Below are 17,060 nucleotides of genomic sequence, written 5' to 3'. Positions count from 1 at the left end.
AGCGGTGGTTTTGGCTATCAAAAATAGTTGCAGCGTCAACATAAATACCGCTGCTTTTAACAGCGTCAGCGACTACACTGAAAACCTTTGCAAAAATAATAGCAGCGTCAACTTAATTAAATTTTCCATCGTCTTTTTGTTCGTTTTTTGATCGTAGAAGCTGACGCAGCGCGTTTTCTAAAAGAACAGCCCTGAGGTTGCTCCCGCGAAACGCAAGAGCTATAAATCCAATAGCGTTGATAATGTTATTTGATTAATTATATATTTTCTTCTTTAATTACTTTACCTAAGAAGACATATCTTTAAGAAAAAAGGAAACTTAATAGCATATCACATGCCATCTCTTTTCAATACTTAATATCTTTTTCTGAAACCATATCTATCTTATTAAAACTCAAGTACAAATTAGGTTTGTTTGGAAACATGGATAGCATTTTAAAAAAAAATGTTTGGAAACATGGATTACAGTTTTAAAAAACAGGTTTGTTTGGAAACATGGATAGCAGTTTATTAAGAAAAAAAAGTAATGGACTTATATTTTTAAGAAAAATTAGACGTCCATTATATTATGAGAAACTATCTATCTGGTACCTAATCGGGTTCAGTTCATGTTTGTTTGAGTTCGGGTTTCCGGGGTCAAAGATCTCAGTCCCATTCGAATATTTCTAAATTTCAATTCGGGTTCACTTCAGATTTTTGCGGATTCGGTTCGAGTTCGGATGACCCATTTAAATTACTTTTAAAATTTTAAAATTCATTATATACTTTAAATTTCTCAAAAACTATAAACAAAATAATATATTAAATATAAATTTGAATAATAAATGTTAGAATACCTAAACTTAACATATAAATGAGTTTAGTTCAAATATTTAGATAGAGAATCAATAATTATTTTAAGTATATACTTTTACTATTTTAGATATTTACTATTGATTATTTGTATATATTTTAAAGTATTTAAACCAGCTTAAAAGTATCATATATATATTCTAGATGTTTTCATATACATTAAATCTAAAAATAATTTATATATATCAGTATATAAATCTATTTTGGATACATTCGGGTACTCGAAATACTTCGGTTCGGATCGGATTCGATTCTTCAAAAACCAAAATTTTGAATAATTCAGATATTTAATCAATTTTGGTTCGGATTTGGTACTATTTTTTCGGATCGAGATCGGTTCGGTTCTTCAGATTCAAATATTTTGCTCATCCCTTATATTATTGACATGAAAAACAAATAGAAACTTTGAAAAATACATCCGTGCGGGTGCGCGGGTCAAAGTCTAGTATATTATTATAACTATAGTATTTTTTGGTATTGTTTGAAAACAAGCATAGCAGTATAAATGAAAATTGTTTAAAAGCATGGATATCAGTATAGAAAGGAAACATAGTGTCATTTTAGTAATTTTATTAATATAATTTATATTATTTATCTTTCCATATTTCACTCAATTTAATAATTTTATTAATTATATTACCTTAACAATACATCACATCATTAATTATATTATCATAATAATAATAGTGCATATTTTTACTTATTAGTTAATCAACATTAACTTTGTGTTAATTATAAAATCAAAAATATAAAATAACTAGGCTTTGCATATGGTTAAACATCCGGTTTAGTTTGTTTTAGTAAAACTTTTTATTTTAGTTTCAATCAGTGAAACATTATGTAGTCAAAAACATAATTCAAAGACATATTTTTATGAATAAAATAACAAATTAAATAAAAATAATAAAAATGTATTATATTTATTTTCACTTAAATTTTCACTCTATATAATTATTTTACTAAATAAAAAAATCTTTCTATTTCACTTAATTTAGCCAAACACATAGAAATAGTCTCTTTTATTAGTTTATAAAATCAATTAGGCATGAACATTGGCTATCCATTTAGGTATGAGTTGTTCTTTTTGGGTATCGTCTTTTTTTTTTTGAAGTTAGGTCACGCTTGAATATTATAAATTTATGTGAGTTTTGAGTTGAGTCTTTTTGGGTCTAGATGAGTTCGATTCTTATGTATACAAACCTACAAAATATCTAAATAACAAATATATCTGAAACGAGTGCGGATGTTTATACCAAAAATAATCATATTACCCGATTCGGTCTAGATCTTTTTGAATACAATTAGTTATATTACGACTCATTTAAAATATATAACACTGATTATGAAAAATAAATATCAATATATAAAAATGTAAGAATTAATATCAGTACCTATCAATATCTAGTGTTAATTATGAATTAAATCTTAGTATAATCTTATTTATTTTGCTTCTTCACATGCATTTAATCAACGAATACTTCATCATGCTCATATTTCATCATGCATCCTTACTTTACAATAATTCTTATTTTATTGATTTTATACTCTTCCCTGTTTATTTAAATTTACTCTGTGTTGCTCTGTTTTACTCTTTTTGCTCTGTTTAGGTTTGTTAGTCCGGTTTATTAAATTGTCAAACTTCTCTAGTGTCGCTGATATCATATGCCTTAAGGAGACAAGATCTGATGGCTTTGCATTACAATCTTTTATAAAATGATATTTGGTCATTCATGAAGGGTTAGTTGTATATAAGATGTGATTGATATTCAAGAAAAATGCAAAATAGTATTTAATATAAACCAAAAAGATGAATGTGCACGAGGGATTCTGCACCTTATTGGTTTTGTTTAAAGCAAATCCAGTAAGGCTTGTCTACTTTGAGTTGATGATAACAGCACCATTCATGCATATATTCACTCTCAAAACCTCATGTGCAACCAGTAGCTATTAAGTATATTACAGATCATGACACAACTAAAATACTTGAAAGAGATCAAATTCTGCAGTGTAGGAGGCAGACAAGATCTGCAGCAGCCTTCAAAAGATCAAGATTATAAGCTGGTGCAACAAGTGGTGCTGATACCATATGCCTCAAAGAAACAAGCCCAGCTGACTTTGCATTACAATCTTTTATAAAATCATTTCATGTGATCAAATCTGAATCATATATTTCTCTTATGCACATTGGATGATGCGTTAGGGTGAATGGTTGGAGGGAGACATTTCACAAACATCGTTTTCTATGATTCAAAATTTGAACTACCTAAAGATTCCTTATATATTGATTGACCAGAAAGCCAATGGAAACAGAACAACCATTTCTTCATCTCAGGCAAGAGAAAGAAAGATCAAACAAAAATGTCTATTTCTTTCCATGCTCGTTCTAACAGTGTTCCCTCTATGCAACATCCACAAGCTGCTCATGTTGATGAGCAGTTGACCAGATTGAGATCTTCTGAGGCAGCCTCTTCATCTTCCAGCTCTTCTATTTACCAAAGACTAAGCAACCTTCAAGACTTACATGACTCTCTTGACAAGATGCTTCGCCTATCTATCACCAACAAGGCTTTATCTCAGGTTCAGGTTGAGAAGCTTCTTGATGGATCCCTCAGGATCTTGGATTTGTGCAATGTGGCCAAGGACGCTTTGTCACAGATGAAAGAAGGTCTCAAGGAGATCCAATCTATTCTAAGAAGAAAGCGTGGAGATTTATCAGCAGAGGTCAAGAAATACTTAGCCACAAGAAAGTTCTTGAAGAAGTCATTCCAAAAAGTAGTCAAGAATTTGAAAGTGAGCCAAAACAAAGAGAGCACCGATAAATCTTTGGTTGTGTTTGGAGAAGCAGAAGCCATAACAGTTGGTGTCTTTGAACGTATGTTTTGCTTCATGTCCGGATCTAAGGCTTGTGGAAAATGGTCATTGGTCACAAAACTCATGAGCCAGACCAAATCTACATGTGAAGATGAAGCAAATGAATTCACAAGATTGGACTTTGTGTTTGAATCCGGGAAGTTACTTAATATGGAAGATGTGCAGTTGCTAGAGTCGTGCATTCAAGATCTTGAAGATGGAACTGAGTCACTCTCAAAGTCAATGATTAAATACAGAGTCTCACTTCTTAATATCTTATAGATCATATCGGCTATAAAATTTTGTAACAGAAATTTAAATGAGATCAGAAACAAACATAAACTTTTTTGCCATATAACCTTTGCTTCTATTATCTATCTTTATTCATATTTTTGCTTGAATAATAATTTTCAAGAAACAAGTGGTATCATTATCAGACCAAAGGGCTTGTTAGTTGTTACTTCCACCCCAAGAAACTACAGACACTGGAATCTTCTTGATTGTGTTCTTTAATTATAAAGCGTTATGTATTATGCAACTCTTGTTCTACAATTAAAAGCCACAGCAAGTCCTTTATTATAAGTTGATACTCTTGACATACCTGGAGGAAGGCCTATGCATTGTCCCCTTCTCCAAGCAACGCTGCATATGCCTTCTTGATATGATTTCATATTTTATCATCTTAATATGAATTTTATATGTTCACATATCAATTAAGAATAATAAATGAATGTGCAGGAGGTGATGGCAGCAGCACGGTTCATGCATATATTCGCTCTCAAAACCACTCTGTACTTCCAGCTCATGTCATTAGACTCATTACCACTAGATTTTTATACAAACATATAGAAACAAAAGTGTGCAGTGTAGGAGGCAGACAATATCTGAAACAATTTCCAAAATATTAAGTTTATATTTTACCAAAAAAAAATATTAAGTTTAAATTGTACACATGAATGTATTGACGTTAATATCATATGCTTCAATGAGCTGGAGGGAGACATTGCAGAAACATCATTGAACCATCTTTATTAAGATTCCAAATGTCTCCCTTCTCTAAAGGTGTATATATATGTACTCACCAGAGAGCCAATGAACACATAACAAACATCTTACATCTCTCTAAACCTTCTCTGAATCTGAATAACAAGAAATCAAAGCTAAACCAGAAGAAATGGCACTTTCTTTCCATGTTCGTTCTAACAGCTTCCCTTCAAGACAACACCCTCAAGCCGCTCATGTCGATGAGCAATTGAACCGGTTGAGATCTTCAGAGACAGCTTCTTCATCTTCAAGCTCTTCTATCCGCCAAAGACTTAGCAACCTTCAAGATTTACATGATTCTCTTGACAAGATGCTTCGCTTGTCCATCACTCAACAAACTTTATCTCAAGAACAAATTGAGATGATTCTTGATGGATCTATCAAGATCTTGGATTTATGCAACGTTTCTAAAGATGGTTTATCTCAAATGAAAGAGAGTCTCAAGGAGATCCAATCTATTTTAAGAAGAAAGCGTGGAGATCTATCGGCTGAGATCAAAAAATACTTAGCTTCTAGAAAGTTTCTCAAGAAATCATTTCAGAAAGTACTCAAGAGTTTGAAAACTGGCGAGAACACAAACAAAGAGTCTTTGGCTGTGTTTAGAGAAGCAGAAGCTGTAACAGTTTCTTTGTTTGAATCTATGTTTAGCTTCATTTCCGGACCAAAGTCTTGTGGCAAATGGTCACTGGTCTCAAAGATGATGAGCCAGAACAAAGCTGCATGTGAAGCCAATGAATTCACAAGAGTGGAGTTGGAGTTCCAATCAGAGAAGTCTTTGAAGATTGAAGATGTGCAGAACTTAGATTCATGCATTCAAGATCTTGAAGATGGAATCGAGTCACTCTCTAAATCATTGATCAAATATAGAGTCTCAGTTCTTAACATCTAATAGGCCATTGTGCCCACAATGTTTTTGTACAAATAGGATAATGTAATTGTTAACTAACTCAAAACTAATACAAGAGTCTTTCATATGATTAATGCTATCTTTTCTTCTTTAATTTCTCCAAATAAGAACACGCTATCTTTAAAACAAACAGGAAATTTCAGTATCATCATATCATATGCCATCTCTGTACTTCAACATGTTCTTCAATACTTACAAAATTCTGAAACCATGTTACTTATGAATTAATTCTTATTCTAATCTCACTTCGTTTGCTTCTTCACATGCTTTTAATCAACAAATGCGGATCTTGATCATATTTCATCATGCATCCATACTTTAAAATAATTCTTAATTTACTTACTTTTCTCTGTTTACTTATATTAACTCTGTACCTTACTCTGTTTTGTTCTGGTAAATAACCATATTAAAATAATTGAATGTGCATGAGAGACTCTGCATGTTATTGGCCTTGTTGAAAGGAAAATCCAGCACCATTCATGGATAGATATGCGCTCTCAAAACCATAACAATATTTGGAGAAATCAAATATTGGAGTGTAGGAGGCAGACAAAAATCTGCATTAACCAACCAAGTTTTTAAGATAATTAAGATGGTGCACATGAATGCATCCACGAGTTGCGCTGATATCATAGGCTTCAATGAGACAAGCCTTGCTGGTTTTGCATCTACCTAATAAACCAATAACATGTAGAGTCGTTTGTGCATTAAACATTATTTATAAGATAATTCATGTGACTAAATCTGAATCATATAATATTAAATTAGTATTAGTGCTTGATGGCATTAGGAGATGTATATAAGCTTTTGAAAAGATAGCCAATGAAGGCAGAACATTAATACATCTTTCAGCTCTCCTAGCATCACAGGAAGAAAGCTCAAACACAAATAACATCCAGCGAGCTTGGCTGCTTTGGATTCTGATCGAACATTCTTATAAGATGTATATATCATTACAAACAAACATTTAACATTTTTTTCCTCCCTCTATTGTTACATTCCATCCCCAATCAACAATCACAAGGACAAGAAAGAATCTCTTGATGCTCAACAAACTTTACAAGAAGATGTACCACAGGTCTTGTCTCAAGAATCAAGATCCTTTTCCACCTCGTTGTCTCTTCTCTTCAAGCTGAGCTGCTTCGTTCAACATATCAGCTGCGTCAGTGTTCATGTTCAGCTTCGCTAATGCCACAGACTGCATGTAAAAAGCCGTTGGCCAGTCAGGATACACGCATTGCGCTTGCATGGCATCGCGTAGTGCTGCGTCTGGTTGATCGCATAGTAAGTAGCATAGACTTCTCCGACCAAACACAGTTGGCGACACCATTGTTCCAACGTCTACAAACTGTCCAAAAGCAAATGTGGGTAAACCGATGTTGAAGATATAGCTAGGCAGTAATTAGATGCTCCGTCAAAGACTAACGACTAAGCAGATTATTTGGAGCATAGGCATCACCCAAACGTTAATGAATTATTGAATTATTATAGATATTTTTACATTTATATAGAATATTTTAGTTTTGAGATTAATTTTAAATTATTTTGATGAGACAAAAGAAATTAGACAAACTTGTTAAATTTTACCAACACTACTGCATAGTTTAACATGTTTAGACTAATTGAGATTGATTTTAACCGATTTAAACCGACTTGAAACATATAAATCAGATTATAAGAAAAGGATCAGGTTGGGAGGCGCTGCCACCTATACGGATTTTTAGAACCATGATGTAATAACCATATGAGTTCTAACACTATCCAAAATAACAAATAAGGTTTTAATCGATACCTGTGAGTAACAGTCTATGGCGGTTTTGAAATCTTTCTCGCGGAAAGCTTGATCACCACGTTTCCTCGCATCAAGCATATCTTTTATCTGTTGAGTCCATTCTTGGAAAGATAACTAAAAACCATAGATAAAGAGTTAGCTTCTTTTACACGCAATGTTGTATCTGAAACCTAGCCATATCATTTGTTTACCTCGTTGGTCCCTTCATCGTCTCTGTAATGTGCCATGACCAAGATCTGATGAATAGCAGTGAGATCCAGTCTCGAGCAAGCTTCACCTAATGGCGAAAGTGGCTTCTGTGGCGTTGAAGGTGCCTCTTCCTGCTTATTTATTCCAAGCATTATACAAGAAGCAACCTGTATTCAAAATGTTTTAGCACGAACTCAAGAAGAGGGAGAAAGTTCAAGAACTCGATCACACTTGCCTCTGATTTAGTTTGCAAGGGTGCAAGTGTGGCGACGAGATCTTTTGTGTTAGGTCTCTCTCGAGGCTCATATTGCAAACATTGAGAGGCGAGTTCGACAACTACGGTCGCTTCTTCTGTTGAGAACTTTCCCTCGAGGTGTGAATCCATCAACTGGATAATATTCTTGCCACGTATCATATCCAGAGCCTAGAAGAAAGAGACATCACTAAGTTAATATCACAGAACCTATCCACATGTATATGACATGAGAGTGAAGGAGCAGCATCATAGATAAGGAACTAACATGGCTTGGAGGGATGTGTTTGCCGCTAAGCAAATCAAGAAGCACAGTTCCAAAGCTGTAAGTAACACTTTCAGGTGTCACTCTTCCTACAACACACAAACAATTTGATCACACTGAGACTTTAACTATATAGATATATACCTAAACATTTGCATATGATGCTGACTGTGATAATCTCAAGAGCGATACATAAATTGATTCACCATTTCTTAGATATTCAGGTGGTGTATATGCTAGATTTGTGCTATAACTTTTACCATCCCGGCTGTTCTTCATCAAGCCGAAACACGAGAGACGAGGATCACCATCCTACAATATCCATTCAAAAAATTCACCTTAGATCATAAAGATGTATTAAAAAAAACTTGTAAGCATGAAATGAATCTAGAGAAGAGAATGTTACCTCATCAAAGAGAACCCTGTAAGCATTTAAATCATGGTACAATGGAAGACCCTCAGTACTACAATAATCCAAAGCTTCAGCTATGTAATACCCAACTCGCAACCTCATAGCCCATTCAATTGTCTGATTTTCCCCTGTGGATATTAATAAAAAGAAAAAGATTCCAATTAAATCAACTGAAACAACACAAAACATTAATGCAAACTCTTTGCAAGACAGAGACAGACAGGGTATCATCAATAAAGCATACAATGGAACAAATGCTTAGCGAGAGTATCATTAGGCATGAACTCAGCAACAAGAAGCCTTTCATCTCTGTCACAACAATAACCAATCAAATTCGCCAACCGGTTATGCCTCAGCTTCCCCACACCCCATGCTTCTTCCTGAAAACATTGCAGGATTCCATTAAAATGAATTGAACCATTGAAGAAGTGTGTTTTCTTTTTTTTTTGGTACCGCGAATTGTTTAGGATGAGGCCAAGCCATCTTAGTAAACTTCTTGACGGCGATCCAGCGACGGTTCTGAAGTCTGCCTTTGTATACAAGATTCGGGGCTTTCTCTCCGCTTTCTGATACGATGTTGTCTGAGCTGAAGTTGTTCGTGGCTGCTTTTAGGTCGGCCAAAGAGAACTCTGAGAAAGACGGGATTACTCCTCCATCTCCGCCGTTATCGAGTCCAGCAGCCGTCGTAGCGCCGCCGCGGTGGGTTTGAGCCGGTTGTGGCGGCTGAGCTCCATCTTTCCGAAGTGGGTTTTGTTCATCCGGACACAAGGATTGACAACAACCCATGAAATGAAGGTTCCAATCTTTTTCTCTGGCTTGTCGGAAAGTGTTTATCTTTTGCTTCTTGTAATAGAGAGAGAGAGAGAGAAGAGAAGATATTAATGGAAATAAAATAAAAATTGTTCTCTTTTTTTAAGTTTGTCTTTTTGACTCGGGTGAACGTGCTATTTCCCCACGATAACTATCGTATAGCATCAGATATCCACCAAACTATGACCTCGTACTAAATATCCATGAATTGAATATTGAAAACGTATTTCTCCCCGAATTAAAAGTTACAATTTTATTTCTCTCCAAACCGATAGTTTCAAATTTAATTATACATGAACTATGGTTTAAATCGGTTTACAGTTTACCCAACAATATTAACCAGTTAAACCATTTTTTTTTAATTTTAATTAAACCAAATTTGTTGAACCAAAAAAAGAAATAATCAAACCAGACCCGTGACCCATTGCTCTCTTCTTCTTAACCCGACAACAACCCTTACCCCTCTCTCTCTCTACAATCTCGCAGATTACTCCACTGCAATAGTCCAACAGCTCAAACACACACAGCTCCATTAAACCTGTTCAGAGGCGCTCTCTCCACCTCAGCTGCATCCGCCGAACAAGCTCCGTTTAAACCTGATCTAAAATGCTCTTTCTGCCTCCTCTGCATCCGCCCTCGTAAAATCCTCCTTTCTACGGAGACATGCTCTCTCCGTCTCCTCTTTGCAACCTGTTTGTCTTCACATTTCGTCATAGAAACAAACTGGAAAAAAAATGCCGACTTGATTTTAGATTCTAAGAATATATCACATTTCTGTTTCTCTGCACAAACCAGACTCCAAGTTTATCAATTCTGACGCTTAACTATTCATCAAAAAAGTTCATCATCTTCAATGGTAAAGTTTCATACTTTGCGAGGATGAATAAACAAACAAGCTGGATAATCCTCACCTAGTGATCACACAAATCCGAAGAATTAATGATGAAACCATTCTTCAAATAATTTGCGATGATTTACAAAACTTGTCTTATAGATCATAACTACATTAAATAAAAAGCTTGAAGCTGCATAATCCCCAACCAATTAAAAAGATCCGTTCCAAACTTTACATATTATAAGGATTCAGTTTCTCCACGTAAAGATGATGGTGGTGGTGCTCCGGTAGGAAAATAATTTTGGAGGTGAGATGTTGAAGAGAAGGAGACGATGATGGTGAAGGAGGAGGAGGTGCCATCATCTCTCGCTAGTTTTTTTCTCGGGTTAAGAAGAAGAGAGCAATGGGTCACGGGTCTGGTTTAATTATTTCTTTTTTTAGTTCAACAAATTTGGTTTAATTAAAATTAGATTTTTTTTGGTTTAACTGGTTAATATTGTTGGGTAAACTGTAAACCGATTTAAACCATAGTTCATGTATAATTAAATTCAAAACTATCGGTTTGGAGAGAAATAAAATTGTAACTTTTAATTCGGGGAGAAATACATTTTCAATATTCAATTCATGGATATTTAGTACGAGGTCATAGTTTGGTAGACATCTGATGCTATATAATAGTTATCGTGGGGAAATAGCACGTTCACCCTTTTGACTCCTGTAGTAAGTTTCTGAGACATTGTCTCCTACTTGTCAATATGGTACCACTACAAAATAAAATAAAAAGTTGGGAAAACTTTATAATTATAAATTTAATATATCAGCGGTAAAAATAAGATTTTAGAATTTATAAGGTCTATAAAACAAAGATTTTATAAGGTCAACTCTGAAGTATGCATCTCTTTATGTTTTAGTAGGATTTATGAGTTTCTAAATGTTTAACCAATGGATTTGAAAATTGAAAAGGCAAAAAAAAAAAACAGCACAAGTCAACTTCTTTTCTGTATATACTATACTATATTACAATATAAATTGATTCCTATGTTATTGATAATGATAAACACTTTGTGGTACCAAATACTGTAAGATTTTTGGGAAAATATCATTATCGCCAGCTCAATGTGTTTTGTGATTGGAGTGCCTTATCATCAACCATTCCTACTTTCTTTCTCGCTTTTTATTCATTTTTCATTTAAGATTCTTTTTTTATGTAGCTGACCTATGAAACCGTGTGACATTTCTGGATTATTGACGTGCCTTCTAATTAGAGTAATGTGAAAATCAATTTTCTTTAAAGGGTTTGAACAGACTGTGACATATTTACATTTTAAGAAGTTAACTTTTGAAACTCTGAAACCAAAAAAAAGTTCTTCACTCTGAATGTGTTACCATCTATTTTTGGAAGCCACATAAACTAATATGGCTAAGTGTTAAAATTTTATTTAAATTGTGATTTGTTTACAGTTAAAACGCATATTGCAGATTACCACATTTGAGTTGGATATGGTTATACAGTGCTTTATGATATAGACCGCTAGACTAAAATTCATGGTCAAGAAAATGGATCAACGGCGAGAAAAGTAGTTTGTATATTCTCAACGTGGATGTATGCCAATGAAAAGTTCTTGCAATGTTTGTTTCCTATTATTAGCTTTGGAGAATGAAACAGAGAATCAGGCTTTCGAGGACACAAGAGCTGTCTCTTTTGTGTAGAAAAGGAAGAGAGTGAAGTTATCCAAAGATTCTCCTATGTAATTGCATTTCTTATATGATTAGATGCTCAAGCACTATCTCTAATTTGTAATAAATACATGGTTCTGGTTGGGTCACAACAATAACTAATGGCACTCTTATTCTCTTCATGGTACATAATTTTTTCAATTTATTACTTTTGCAACAAACAAACAGGACATATAGATTGACACACGAGACGTCAAGTTCACGCTAATCATGTTTGGCACAGCAACACAAAGTCGTTAACTATTGGCGCAGGGACTAACTGAAAAAAAGAATGGACCATTGGGTGGGTTTATTATACTCCCTCCGTTTCAATATAGATGATGTTTTAGAAGGTTTGTTTTGTTTCAATTTACATGAAGTTTTGAGATTTTAAGGAAGTTTTGAGATTTTATGGTTAACTTTAACTTTATTGGAAACTGTTCAACCAATTAGATTTTACAGTTTTTTTTATAATTGGTTAACTGAATTTAAAATTATATCTTTAAAATATTTTTCTAGAGAAATGTAATTTTCTTAATCTTTGTGCACTATTACAAAAGATCAAGTATTATGAAACGGAGGGAGTATAGTTTACTCACATGAATCATTAATGTTTAAAGCTGGTCAGGTAAATGATTGGAAATAGTTTGTAACTTCTCATAAAATGATTATGTCTTTATTCTTATGCCTAGTAACTTTTACAGGCATGCATAATTTGCATATTATCAAACAAAAAATTTCTTACAACGAGAAAACGTAAATCATTCACCCATTTTTCCCACTTCATGATAACTTTCTTCTTTTTTTTATACAAAATTTATCATGTGAGCAAAATACATATACAGGGAGAATAATGCGACAAAACAAAAGGTCACATGTTAAATACTAGTACTAATAACCTGGATTAGTGAGAAGCTCAATGCTGCTTAGGGTAATCTAGTTTCTGCAACCAAAAGGTCACATCTTTAGTACTTCAAAAGAAAGAGAGACTTCCCTGAGCTACCCTCGGATTCTACAAAAATAATTGCTGAGAATCGTCAAAAGTTTAGTCCTAAACGCCTAATGTACATTGCCTGAATATAAAAATTATTAGAACTTAACTAATATATGCTACCTGCCTCATATATGGTTTATGTTAACCATCCGGTTCAAAGTCAATTTGCACTAAACCGTATCTCTTAACCATAGAACTGGCCGTCTTTTTACAAGGATTATGCCTCCTCTTAGATCATCATCCACTTGTGGGGCTCTTCATGCATGAGGCTCAGAATGAGACGCAGATGATTCTGGTTGGTTCCACCATTGCAAGATCAAGCAAAGATCTTCCTCTAGTTTTGTTTATCATTCCTCACTTTCTCTCGGAGCAGTTACTTCTTCAGCACGCACCAAGAGATCATCATAAGCTCTCATACACTCATCAGTGAACCTCTCCATAGCTTCAAAAATCCTCTGCAAACTACCTTGTAAACTATCGCTACTAGTATCACTCTGGTAAACAACGTTCCCAGATACCAAAAGACCATCACCAGGTGCAACCAGAACCATTTTCTTTTCCAGCGCTTGAATCTCCCTGTGTATCCTCTGCTCTTCCCGGTCCATGCTCCTAACTTTCTCCTGCCCCATCACCGTCGTTTCTAACCGATCTTGTTCCCAAAGCTGAAGCACACTCGTGGTGAAGCTACGCATTGCCTCAATCACTTCCTTCTCGGAGATCCTGTCCAAAGCTTGAGACCATTGGTTACAGATCACAAAGATCGGTGGAGCACCAAGCCGACCAGGCGAAAAAGGAGCGATACCATCGGCTGTTTCCTCAGGTTCATAGAGAAGACACTTCATGAGCCATTTATTCAACTCCCTTACATAACATTTCTGCGCACTAACCCAGCTAGAGAATCCTAATATCCAGTTTATAAGCTCATGACCAAGCAAACTAGTTGCTTCAAGATGCTCATCGCCTAGCTTCTTGCTAGCTCTTATAGACCCTAGCCCTCTAGCTTCCTTTATAGCCTGGCACTGACTCTGATGACACTCTAGCATCTCTTTCCACATCCGTGTAAGCCTGAGAAGCAAACCAAACACAGAATCAACATCTCCAAACGCAAACATCTAAAAACATGTAGAGGCAAGGTTATTATTACCCTTGGATCAATGCGTTCAGTTGCGGCCATAGATCTTCATCTCTAATCTTATTAATCGTCACGGAGATTTTATCCACAACCTGAATCGCAATCCGTATCTTTGTGTTCATGTCTCTTACTAGCTTCCTTGTTGTATCCACTTTAGTTGCTTCAGCACCTCTTTCATCTAAACGCTTTAGCTTCCTCACCTTCTTCTCGTGAGCTACACGCAATTTTTCCTCAGCCTAGAAAAGAGTAGAAGCTTTTCTTCAGACAAAGGAGCTGAAACACATCGTAGTGTTGTAAGAGATTAACGTTACCTTCACTTCTCGGTAAAGCTTCTTCTCCCAGAGATGGAGTTTGTGCAATGTGGAAGAAAGGTTCCTTGACCTTGAAGCAAGCTCTTCTTCAATGTCTGCATACGTTGGCGGCTCAGCAACAGAAGGAGTAACCCCGTGCAACAATTTTGAAGCTGCTACAAAACAAAAAGTTTCATTTTTTAATTAATTATTGAAAGATCACAATCATTCGGACAAAACTGAAAAGTTTTATTACCGTGTTTCCGACCATAAGGACGCTTCCCAACTTCAAGTAACTTAGCGATCTCACTTCCAGACTCCGCAGCTCTCACGAACTGATTCTCAATCTCTTTAGCAACCTCAGGGACCGCACGTGGCCCACCTCCTCCTCCTCCACGTGTCGCCGTGGCATTGCTCTCGTTTCCGCCATCTTCAACAACCGTCTTCTCAACGACGTGAACTTCGTACTCAACCCCGTTCTTCTCCACCGACACGCTCGGCCTAGTCTGATACATAGCCGCATCTCCACCACTAGTACTAGCTCCAGATTTATCAACAGACAGCCGCGGAGACGGAGACGGAGAATCAGACTCTTCCCTGTAAACAACAGCAGGAGTCGGCTGATTATCACGACCGTGAACTTCCTTAACAACCTCGTACTGTGAATCGTCGTCTTCCTCCAGCTCGGGTATACCTTCTTCCTCTCTAAGCTCCCTCGAGTCTCGACTCGGAGTATACGAAGGATAGTAAGTATCGAACGGGTTTAGAAAATCCCACCCGTTGGATCTAGGCGGGGACGGAGGAGGCGGAGGCGGTTTAGAGGATGGAGCATCAGTTGAAGAACCGTAGTATCCGGGTCCGGGTCCGGATTCGCCTATGTAGACTTTTTGAGGGCAACTTGGTCTTTGCTCGTAGATGAGTGAAGGAGGCATCGAACTGTTCTTCATGTAGTTCATGTGCATATAAGGAGTACCCATCATTTCCGGGTTCGGGTACCGGGTATAACCCGGTTGGGATCCCATATAAGGTCCGGTTTCAAAATTTCCGAGATGGTGGTGGTGGTCTAAATCCAAATGGTCTTCTTCATCATCGTCGTCTTCGGAGTCCGAATCGAACTCGAGATGACCCGAATCAGTACCCGAACCCGGATGGTGAGGAGAAGGTAGCTTTGGTTTCTTAGGGGAATGTTCTACTCCTTTGTTTTCTTGTTCTTCAGGGTGGCCTTTTCTTTGAGGAGGAAGGTTGAGTCTGGGAGAATCTCCGACGCAACGGTGGTGGTGGTTGATGAAGAGGTGGAGTGAGTGACCTATTCCTTTAAGCGAGTGTGTGTACGCCACGTGTGATTCGGCTAAATCGTAACGTTGCTGAATCGCCGCTTCTAGGAAATTGCAGCGTTCACGGCAGAGAGCAACCGCCGGAAGATCGTCCAGCTTAGAACTTGTACAACCCATAACAAAAATAAATAAATATATTAAAAAGAAAGACAAAGGTTTGAGAGAGAGATAGAGAGAGTTGAAAGGTAGGTGAGAGGAAGAGGAAGAAGAAGAGAAGGTGTGTGTTGATAGTGATAGAGAGAAAGAAAGAAAGAAACAGTGAAGTAGTTGTTTTCTCGAGAGAGTATTATTTCAAATCTAGGAATTAAAGAAAGAGAGATCAAAATGAATGATTTAGTTGAGGAAGACGAAGAAGAAGAATGAAGAAAACAAACAGCAAAAGGACTGTGAAGGAATCTTTGCCAGCACCGAGATTTTCGTCTGTTTCTCTCCACAGGATATATATCACTCGGTGTTTTCTTCTTTATTTTCTTTTTCAACTAATTAATTACTATTAATCTCACCAAATTAAACACCCAAATCCGGAAGAAGAAAAAAGTGAAAACCTTATCTCGGATACTACTTTGAGAGGTTCAGACACAAGACATGAATCTTAAAACAAAGACTAGATTTTGACCCGCGCAGGCGCGCGGGTGTATATTTTGAAAAAGATGTTGATATTTGTTTTTCATGTAATTATTAGGATTTGGAAAAATGAATCCGAGGAACATAACCGATACCGATCCAAAGATATAGTACCAAACCCAAACATAAATTGATTAAATATTCTAATTATTCAAAATTTTGTTATTTAGAGAACCGAATCTGATCCGAACCGAAGTATTTGGGTATCCGAATTTATCTAAAAATAGATTTATATACTTATATATATTAATTATTTTTAGATTTAACGTATATAAAACATCAAAAATGATACTTTTAAATTGGTTTAAATACTTGAAAATATTAATAGATAGTCAAAAGTAAATATCTGAAATAGTTAAAGTATACTCAAATCACCAAAAATACTTAAAATAATTATTGATTTCGTATCCAAAATTTTAAATCAAGCCAATTGATATGTTAAGCTTAAGTATTATGGCATATGTTATTCAAATTTATACGTAATATATTATTTTATTTATACATTTTGAGAAATTTAAAATATATAATGATTTAAGACTTTAAAAATAATTTAAATTAGTTATCCAAACCCAAACCAAACCCGCAAAGATCCAAATCGAACTCAAACCAAAATTTAGAAACATTCTAATAAGGCTGAAATCTTTGACCCCGAAAACTCAAAATACAAACGATCAGAACTAAACCCGTATGGGTATCCAAAAGCCCATCCCTAGTCATTATTATATATCGTATTTTATCATCATATAATTAATCGTATTTTA

At 35.5% G+C, this 17,060-nt stretch overlaps 4 protein-coding genes across 7 annotated transcripts; 2 read left to right on the top strand and 2 right to left on the bottom strand.

Annotated features, from left to right (window-relative positions):
- The first annotated feature begins 1,666 nt into the window (after positions 1-1,666).
- On the top strand, positions 1,667-4,047 carry LOC103834298. The gene has a single exon (XM_033277056.1). The coding sequence runs from the start codon at positions 3,211-3,213 to the stop codon at positions 3,982-3,984; it is 774 nt and encodes a 257-aa protein (XP_033132947.1). The 5' UTR covers positions 1,667-3,210; the 3' UTR covers positions 3,985-4,047.
- A 771-nt stretch (positions 4,048-4,818) lies between these two features.
- LOC103834297 lies at positions 4,819-6,671 on the top strand. Its single transcript, XM_009110376.3, has one exon. It carries the CDS (start codon positions 4,877-4,879, stop codon positions 5,633-5,635), a length of 759 nt encoding a protein of 252 aa, XP_009108624.1. The 5' UTR covers positions 4,819-4,876; the 3' UTR covers positions 5,636-6,671.
- On the bottom strand, positions 6,522-9,455 carry LOC103834295 (serine/threonine-protein kinase BSK1). 2 transcript variants are annotated; one of them, XM_009110375.3, is made up of 9 exons: positions 9,018-9,455; positions 8,809-8,944; positions 8,559-8,692; positions 8,413-8,464; positions 8,156-8,241; positions 7,870-8,058; positions 7,637-7,801; positions 7,446-7,559; positions 6,522-7,001 (listed from the first exon to the last, which is right to left on the bottom strand). In XM_009110375.3, exons 1-9 carry the CDS (start codon positions 9,348-9,350, stop codon positions 6,747-6,749), a joined length of 1,464 nt encoding a protein of 487 aa, XP_009108623.1. In that variant the 5' UTR covers positions 9,351-9,455; the 3' UTR covers positions 6,522-6,746. The 2 variants fall into 2 exon arrangements, with proteins under 2 accessions (XP_009108623.1, XP_009108622.1); XM_009110374.3 differs by having other exon boundaries at positions 8,359-8,464; positions 9,018-9,350.
- Positions 9,456-12,579: 3,124 nt separating this feature from the next.
- Positions 12,580-16,264, bottom strand: LOC103834294 (protein ALTERED PHOSPHATE STARVATION RESPONSE 1). 3 transcript variants are annotated; one of them, XR_001955871.2, is made up of 5 exons: positions 14,598-16,264; positions 14,363-14,517; positions 14,064-14,287; positions 13,040-13,984; positions 12,580-12,937 (listed from the first exon to the last, which is right to left on the bottom strand). XR_001955871.2 is itself a non-coding variant. In XM_009110372.3 (4 exons), exons 1-4 carry the CDS (start codon positions 15,790-15,792, stop codon positions 13,267-13,269), a joined length of 2,292 nt encoding a protein of 763 aa, XP_009108620.2. In that variant the 5' UTR covers positions 15,793-16,264; the 3' UTR covers positions 12,599-13,266. The 3 variants fall into 3 exon arrangements, 2 of the variants coding, with proteins under 2 accessions (XP_009108620.2, XP_009108621.2); XM_009110372.3 differs by having other exon boundaries at positions 12,599-13,984; XM_009110373.3 differs by having other exon boundaries at positions 12,599-13,984; positions 14,363-14,514.
- Positions 16,265-17,060: the final 796 nt, after the last annotated feature.

This window comes from Brassica rapa, chromosome A08 (assembly GCF_000309985.2).
Source record: "Brassica rapa cultivar Chiifu-401-42 chromosome A08, CAAS_Brap_v3.01, whole genome shotgun sequence".
NCBI classification, from domain to species: Eukaryota; Viridiplantae; Streptophyta; class Magnoliopsida; order Brassicales; family Brassicaceae; genus Brassica; species Brassica rapa.
This window is presented reverse-complemented; position numbering and strand designations above follow the sequence as displayed.

Excerpts from the sequence above, each read along its gene's own strand:
- LOC103834298 (XM_033277056.1), top strand. The coding sequence starts at position 3,211 with ATGTCTATTTCTTTCCATGCTCGTTCTAACAGTGTTCCCTCTATGCAA.
- LOC103834297 (XM_009110376.3), top strand. The coding sequence starts at position 4,877 with ATGGCACTTTCTTTCCATGTTCGTTCTAACAGCTTCCCTTCAAGACAA.
- LOC103834295 (XM_009110374.3), bottom strand. The coding sequence starts at position 9,350 with ATGGGTTGTTGTCAATCCTTGTGTCCGGATGAACAAAACCCACTTCGG. Across the intron at positions 8,242-8,358 it reads ACCTGAATATCTAAGAAATG|GAAGAGTGACACCTGAAAGT; the intron begins GTGAATCAATTT and ends TGTGTGTTGTAG. Across the intron at positions 7,002-7,445 it reads CCATAGACTGTTACTCACAG|TTTGTAGACGTTGGAACAAT; the intron begins GTATCGATTAAA and ends GCTTTTGGACAG.
- LOC103834294 (XM_009110372.3), bottom strand. The coding sequence starts at position 15,792 with ATGGGTTGTACAAGTTCTAAGCTGGACGATCTTCCGGCGGTTGCTCTC. Across the intron at positions 14,518-14,597 it reads TCCTTATGGTCGGAAACACG|CAGCTTCAAAATTGTTGCAC; the intron begins GTAATAAAACTT and ends TTTGTTTTGTAG. Across the intron at positions 14,288-14,362 it reads AGCTTTACCGAGAAGTGAAG|GCTGAGGAAAAATTGCGTGT; the intron begins GTAACGTTAATC and ends ACTCTTTTCTAG.